Below are 7,880 nucleotides of genomic sequence, written 5' to 3'. Positions count from 1 at the left end.
CAGGCCCTGTACTATCTGGTATTTCCCAGTCCTCTACGTATGTCTTACTCTCCCTTCTACTTCCAGAGAGCCAGTTTCATGCAAGTCACGAAGCCCTAGCTTGCTGGTTTTAGAATTTAAGCCTTTATTAGTATTCTATCTCCTACAGAAAGTCTTCATCACACTCTCCAAAAACGTTCCCACTTAGGTCCTAACTCTAACTTTATTTTAGTGCATGTTACATTCTATCAGAAGATAATGCACAATGATATCGTGTGTCTTAGCCTCAGCTAACCCATGAAATAATGGAATCCTTCATGGAAAGAGCAGGCTATTGTTGATACACACTCAACTCATTTTATCTCCAAATCAATTTCATAAAACATGTGACAAGCTAGCTACTTCAAAATGTAAATAAGAGTAAATTAAAATAGTAATTCTAGCCTATATCTTGGATATCTATGAAGTTTTGTTTTGTTTTTGTTTTTAATGAAAAGTGACATGTACCACAAATCTGCTTTCTCGGGTACCATTAACACCTTCATCTTTCCCCTGTGCAGTAAAAACTGCCTAAGAGTCTCTGTCCACTTAATTAACCATTTTCTCACCCCAATAAAGATTTTTCTCCATCATATCATCTTCCTTGGAATCCTGGAATTCTCTCGTAACATCCACATTAATTTTACAAGCCCCCATACATTTCTTAAGGAAGCTCTTGGTTCTTCCTATGTTTCTCTCCATCCCTCAGTCCATGAACACTTTTTCCTTTAACCCAAGAGTAAAAGATGGAGAAGATAAAATTGGAATTTTTGATTACTGAAGAAAATGTACTTTATTAAACAGAAGGCTTTCTCTCAAGGCCAAGCCCAGTCCCCATGTGCAGAAGGAGGGTGTCAAGGTCACAGGAACATTGGCAAACTGGAAGAGAACTCAGTGGTATTTATGGGCCAGGGCAATGGCGACAGCAGACACCAGCTTCTGCCAGGCAGCCTGCACTTCAGGGGTGAACTCCTTGCCAAAGTGAGTAGCCAGAATAATCACCATCACGTTACCCAGGAGCTGTTAGGCAAAAGACAAAATAATACATAGGCATGTTGAGTAGAAGTTTCCGAAAACAACTTGATGAAAAAACAAACAAACAAACAAAAATGGCTTTATACCTACATTCCTAGACAACCCTGACCTCAAACTGTTCCAAGGTTTGTGCCTACTCAAAAAATTCAGATGAGATTAGGTTCAATTTTATTTTATGAGCCCTACATTCAACATTCTACCCACCTACATCCTCACCCCCTCTCTCCATTTTACCAGTATTATTGGGCTCCCTCTCTCCCTGTTTTTCTTTAAGCAGTTGTCTAATTTCTGAAAATGTAGAATGTGAGTGCTGCAAGAGTTCTCAGCAGGAGTTTAAAATCCCTAACAAATTCGGAAACAAGCCTTCACTTGGTCACAATACTGATGGGAAATTTAACATATTTTAGAAAATGTGTCCTATTTTTCTTTGAGAAAATCTTTTTTTTTTTTTTTTTTTTTTGCAAAAATCTCTTTCTAAACCTCAATTATCATGACCCACATAAAATAAGGCATTTCTATTTCCTTGAAATGGACTTTCATCTACCAAAAGCCAAATTTCATTCTTCTTTCACAAGTCTACAATTCTATAATACAATTCTCCAGGATAAACACATCAAGTTCTGGCAAGATTTCCTGAAAAGTTAAGCCAATTCAGGCTGTTAGTAGTCCTTTACTGTCACTAGTTCTGAATCCAGTTAGTTTTGGTTATGCTCACTAGAAGTCTGCTGTTCTAACATCAAGCTCGACCCATGATTTCTGAGATCCTTGTTGGTCTTTCCAATAAGATTCTAAGCTTCAATTAATGTCAAAATATAAAGCCAAAAAGCATATCACCCGCACCTGAACTCACCTTGAAGTTCTCAGGATCCACATGCAGCTTGTCACAGTGCAGCTCACTCAGCTTAGCAAAGGTGGTCTTGAGGTTGTCCATGTTTTTAATAGCATCTCCAAAGGAAGTCAGCACCTTCTTGCCATGGGCCTTGACCTTGGGGTTGCCCAGGATGGCAGAGGGAGATGACAGGTTTCCAAAGCTGTCAAAAAATCTCTGGGTCCAGGGGTAAACAACGAGGAGCCTATGAAATGACACCATATCAGATACAAAATTAGAGATTCAAAAAATCTTGAGGACTTTCCCAATCAACTTGCTAGGGTAACATTCACCCTTCATTCCCATGCATTGAGAACCAATGCTTACCTGCCCAAGGCTTCACCTCCAGCCTCTTCCACATTCATCTTGCTCCACAGGCTAGTGACGGCAGCCTTCTCCTCAGCAGTAAAATGCACCATGATGCCAGGCCTGAGAGTTTGCTGGTGATTGCAGCTGTGTCGGAAGCAGATATGTGCTGCTGCCTCTCTGTGTGGCCTTTTATTCTTCACTGCCGAAGTTCTGGCCCCCTGTTCTCCATGGTATTTAAAAGTCATTGGTCAAGGCTGACCTGTGTCCTTCAGGGGTGGAGTCAGGTCTGGAGAGGGTCAGCAGTGATGGATGGACACTAAGTTTGTGATAATGTGTGCTGGATCCTAAGGCCCTTTTTTGTTGGCTCCTCATCTATCTGCAATACAAATTTCCATTTGTCCCCTTTTTTACCCTCTTCATCATCTTCCAAAATGATATCCATCTCTCCCATTCTCCTTTTCCAAGAAAGCCTCACATAAAGGAGCAAATCTCAAAATAGGAAAAAAAGTTTCAGCCAAAGCGCATTTAATATTTGCCTTAAAGGTGGTGACAGTGACAAAAACAGGGCCAAGGAAAAGAAAATAAAGCTGTTAAAACAGAATCTCACCCAGTTCTAGCTCTCTTAAGGAGTGCATTGTAAACAAAACTTCTGTACCTTAGTTTCTCTAGGGAGACAAAAACCATACGTAGTTCCTTCTAGAAACTGAACAGAATAGCAAGTAGTCCACAGTGGGACTAAAGCCTTAATCCCAAAGTACAATACCTTGGGGTGATTCCCCAGAGAGGACAGACAGAAAAGATTCCATCCAGTGCTTCCAGGGAATCCTCTCTCTTTTCATTTCTCTATGACCACAGGGGACATTGGCTACTTTGTGAGTATTGCCTGGGGCTCTCTTCTTGCTTGCCTGTCTGTCCTGCTTATACTTCTCACTGGGAAGGGAGCTGAGAAGCCTAAAATCCTAAAGTTATTTAAAGCCAGAATTTGTCATCAAACAGAGAAAAAAGTGAATCAATATATTAATTAGGCTAGGAGTTAGGGTATATTATTCCTCTAGTGTCCTTTTTTTTTTTTATGTCCCCATTGTGATGACTTGGTAGCTCTTTACCTGGTAGAGCTGAAACTGGAAGTTGGGATTTACAGTGTATTCAATTGGATCCATGTGCCTGAAGAATATTGCCTATGCTATATCACTTAATCTGCCCTTATAATACCATTGTCATTATCCTCATATTTTAGAATCAAGGAATAAAGTCACAGAAGTTATTTAACTATCAATGTGACAGAAGTAATGATTGGGGGAATAATAGAAGCAGAGTTCCACAAATTCCAGCATTGTTAATTCTATAAAAGTCCCTTACATCACCATAATCTCATTGTCCCAGCCCAGTTCCTCCTTCTGGCTTGTACTACATCCATTTCTTTTTCTTTTTTCTTTTTCTTTTCTTTTTTCTTTTTTTTTTTTTTTTTTTTTTTTTTGAGACGGAGTCTCACTCTGTTGCCAGACTGGAGTGCAATGGCACGATCTCAGCTCATTGCAACCTTCGCCTCCTGGGTTCAAACGATTCTCCTGCCTCAGCCTCCCGAGTAGCTGGGACTACAGGCGCATGCCACCACGCCCAGCTAATTTTTTTATTTTTAGTAGAGACGGGATTTCACCATGTTTGCCAGGATGGTCTCGATCTCTTGACGTCATGATCTGCCCACCTCTGCCTCCCTCTCCATCCATTTCTATCATTTCTTTCTCCTATGGCTCCCCTTGCCCCACCAGATCTGGGAATTTCTGTTCCTACAATTTCCTGCATTTTCAGGCCCTAGAAGAAGAACCTCTAGCAGTATGGCTTCTGTCTCCCAAGTCAAGTGCCTTTGGGGATTCCATATTCCAAGTTTACTAAAAGCGTTTCTCTCTTCTATAACCTGACCTTGTTATTTATTATATTTTCTTATGTTTGTGATAAAAAAAAAAAAAAACACTTGTGGCAAGTAAGAATATCTCCCTTGCTTTTCTCCCATGATTCCAGAAGTCTTCACCTGACTTAATGACTGCCCAAATTGTTATTATTCCAGGCCACTGAATTTCTACTCCATTTTCTTTTAGCTATTAACCAAGGGTATCTTTCTGGGCATATATTCTAACTATTGGCTAACACAGACAAAACCAGGAATTCCTAAACTTTTTTTGTGTCACAGGCTAGTTTGGCAGACTGTAAGTGCTAAAAAATATGTTTTTATTGCATAAAATAATATACATAGGATTGCCAAGTTTAATTACACTGAAATATCATTATCAAACATCAAACATTACATTTGTGGTATAGTATTTATTATATTTGCTTCTTTATGAAAGCATTAGATCTAGGATTGGGTCTACAGCTACCTTAAGATCCAAGTAGTGATGCAGATAAATGTGAATCAAAAATATCTGCAATGGGCCAGGTGTGGTGGCTCACACCTATAATCCCAGCACTTCAGGAGGCCAAGGCGGGCAGATCATCTGAGGTCAGGAGTTCAAGACCAGCCTGGCCAACATGGCAAAACCCCGTCTCTACTAAAAATACAAAAATTAGACTGGCATGGTGGCAGGTGCCTGTAATCCCAGCTACTCAGGAGGCCAAGGCAGGAGAATCGCTTGAATGCAGGAAGGGGAGGTTGCAGTGAGCCGAAATCACGCCACTGCACTCCAGCCTGGGCAATAAGAGCGAAACTCCATCTCAAACAAAAACAAAAACAAACAAAAACAAAAATATCTGCAATACCTATGGTGTAGTATGAAAATATCTGTGGTTTCTCTTTATAACTATGCAATAGGTACTGATGATATCATTCTAGTTTGTCCTTTGCATTCAAAGTAGAAGAAAATGCTAAGTTTCAGTTACATGTAAGTAAAAATACAGATTTTTTTTCTATAAACTTCACCAGCCCCCTAGTGTTCTGTGGACCCCAGATTAAGACTTCCTGGGACAAAATATATAGCCTAGGAAGACAGGATCCTAGGTTTGGAGAGAACATATTTGATCCACTCAAATAAAAGAACAATGACTAGACAAAAAGCAGCTCAGCCGCTTGTAGCTTGAACCAAGCTGAGCTTGGCTACTCAGAGAAGAACAGTCCTTGAGATAATACAATTTTTTTTAACCAATTAAGATACAGCTCTGGGTTTTCAGGGGGAATTTGCTACAGATCCACAGTATGAAGGCAGTGGCCCTTCCTCAGAACTTGAATGTGAGGGTCAGACATTGCCAAAGTCCAAGGAATAAGGACCAGGTATCTCAAGGCCAAGAGTTTGGAGAACAGGTTTCTCCCTAAAACAAACCCTATGGGTAATCCCATCATTCTTCCCATTCAGAGTGTGGACACCAGTCTTCTCTTAGATTCAGAGTATGGGGTTGATCCTCTCCTGCTCCCTCGGAGCCAGTTGCAGAGCCCACATTTTCTTCTCTCCTTACTGCCTATGGTTCCAGACCTGGCTTGCATCCAGGGATCTGGCCCATTCCATGCTTCCTTATGGCTAAAGGTGGTAGGGAGGAGCTTCAAGAAAGGTTGTAGCATTGAAAGGCCCAGGTTTGTGTCTCAGTAACAAGGCTTATAAATCCTGACTCAGAAGTCAGGTAGGCTGCAGGCAGTCTCATTATTGCTTCAATGCTTGTTGGTTCAAGATAAATTGCTTCACCTGCTCATTTTTAAGCATTTTATTTGTTTATCATATGAGATACCATGAAAAATGTATTATTGCCTTTCTTTCCTATATTAAAAGCCCAAAGTTTAGAGAGATAAGTGTTATGGCCATCCAGGATAGATCAGAAAGATTAGACAGTCAGAAAAAGTAATCAGTAAGAATGTTCATTTATTGTCTATATAATTAAAATTAGTAAAATAAAATCTATGTATGTCTTAAGACATTTAAGTATAAAGAACTTTTAGAAAGAAACACCCAAATTCGATGAAGATTAATTCCTGCCTCTTTGGGTTTGCTTTAGCATTTGTAATTTCATAAGTTCTATGCAGGATTCTAAAAACTCTAAGATGCCTAATTTAAACAAGGAAACATCCAATATTTTCTTAAATATTTCTGGCTAATTTATGACATATGTTTAACCTGAAGAGTCAAATATTGTACTGTTCTTAGATGCTATTAGTATGAAAAATTATATAAATTAGATTCTTGTTAGGTAAAATAGGCCCTTCACTTCACTGAATGTTTTTCAAGGTATTATCTAAGAAATAAATACTTTAATGAATATTCTTTACCACAAATAACTTACTTTATTTTTATTTTTAAAATAGGAAAAATATAAACAAGGCTTGTAAACCACTGATAGGAAAAGAGCTGCTTAGGATTCTAAATTAGCCAGATTTTAAATTATTCTGCTTCCATTATGTATCTAAATTTATATTCTCAGAACAAAAACAGATGTAAGTAAATGATTCTACTAGATTTTGTGTTAGATTTTGCATTATCCAGGAATGACTTAGATATCACAAGTCATAAATTCTGTGTGGCTATTTGCTAGTGTGATTGTAAAGAATGAGAGAATAGACCATAGCAAGTGTTCAAACTGTTGCTTGCTTTTTTTAACTTTTATTTTAAGTTCAGGGGTACATGTACAGGATGTGCAGGTTTGTTACACAGATAAATGTATGTCAAGGGGGTTTGTTGTATAGATGATCTCATCACTCAGGTATTACACTTAGCATCCATTAGTCATTTTTCCTGATCCGCTCCTTCTCTCACCCTCCACCCTCTGATAGGCCCCAGTATGCGTTGTTTCCCTCTATGTGTCCATGTGTTCTCGTCATTTAGCTTCTAACTGTTGCTTTCGTAGTGTACCTCTGCCTCATCTCTCACAAAGTTTGCAGGTGAGTTTGAGCCAGGGCTGAGGCTCATTCTCAAGAGTAATCTCTCTCCCTGGCAACTTGGAGCACAGACATCCTACTGTGTGACTGACCTCGGGAGCCACTGTGCCTAAAGTACAACCAGAGTTATTTGTGAATGTTAATTAAGCAGGAGGGATCTTTAATGGGAAAAAGGAGTAGAAAGCCAGATTCAGCCAGTTATGCCACACTTTCCTACATGATGGGCACTGAAGGTTAAAACTTGAGTCTGTCAACTTAGAAAACTCATAAATATCCCATTTTCCTCTGAAATATAGCTTTACTTTCCTGGTTTCTTTGACCTTTTGGGAACTTCAGTAAGTAAAGTTGCCTTCATTTATTTTCATGATTAAAATTCTAAGAAATTCTTGGGTTTTTTAAATTAAATTGCATTGCCTAATGTATTTATGAACTAAGAACATAGAAATAAAACAATACTCTGAAGTAGTTCAGAGTGTGCTTTCAATTTATATAAAGAGTTCATTCAAATGAGACTATTTTAAGTGCAGGGCTTTGAATCCTATGTCTAGAAATTTTGAAAAACCTCTGATTATATGCTAAGATTCCACCTCTAGTGCTAGAACTGAGAAGTCCTTGACTTGGTGATCTTTTTTAAATTCTGAAACAACAGCAACATAAAGCTAAGGACTTTTTCTTGCCTATGCATGCTATCTTCAGTACTTTGATTATTTAGTATTGAAACTATAACATAGTATGTTTCCTGAATAAAAAATGTGTATTTCTCTGGAGAAGTTTAAAACTGAGGACTGGCAAGTGAGC

General features: G+C 38.8%; 1 protein-coding gene across 1 annotated transcript; it reads right to left on the bottom strand.

Annotated features, from left to right (window-relative positions):
* Nucleotides 1-785: 785 nt before the first annotated feature.
* HBE1 (hemoglobin subunit epsilon 1) lies at nt 786-2,395 on the bottom strand. Its single transcript, XM_002822126.5, has 3 exons — nt 2,249-2,395; nt 1,904-2,126; nt 786-1,038 (listed from the first exon to the last, which is right to left on the bottom strand). Exons 1-3 carry the CDS (start codon nt 2,338-2,340, stop codon nt 910-912), a joined length of 444 nt encoding a protein of 147 aa, XP_002822172.2. The 5' UTR covers nt 2,341-2,395; the 3' UTR covers nt 786-909.
* Between the last annotated feature and the right edge of the window lie 5,485 nt (nt 2,396-7,880).

The sequence above is a fragment of the Pongo abelii genome, chromosome 9, assembly GCF_028885655.2.
Source record: "Pongo abelii isolate AG06213 chromosome 9, NHGRI_mPonAbe1-v2.0_pri, whole genome shotgun sequence".
NCBI lineage: Eukaryota > Metazoa > Chordata > Mammalia > Primates > Hominidae > Pongo > Pongo abelii.
The sequence above is the reverse complement of the archived record's forward strand: the minus strand, read 5'-3'. Positions and strand labels throughout refer to the sequence as shown.

Coding starts and splice junctions, on each gene's coding strand:
- HBE1 (XM_002822126.5), bottom strand. CDS start 2,340: ATGGTGCATTTTACTGCTGAGGAGAAGGCTGCCGTCACTAGCCTGTGG. Junction 2,127..2,248: donor GGAGGTGAAGCCTTGGGCAG/GTAAGCATTGGT, acceptor GTCATTTCATAG/GCTCCTCGTTGTTTACCCCT. Junction 1,039..1,903: donor TGGATCCTGAGAACTTCAAG/GTGAGTTCAGGT, acceptor TTTGCCTAACAG/CTCCTGGGTAACGTGATGGT.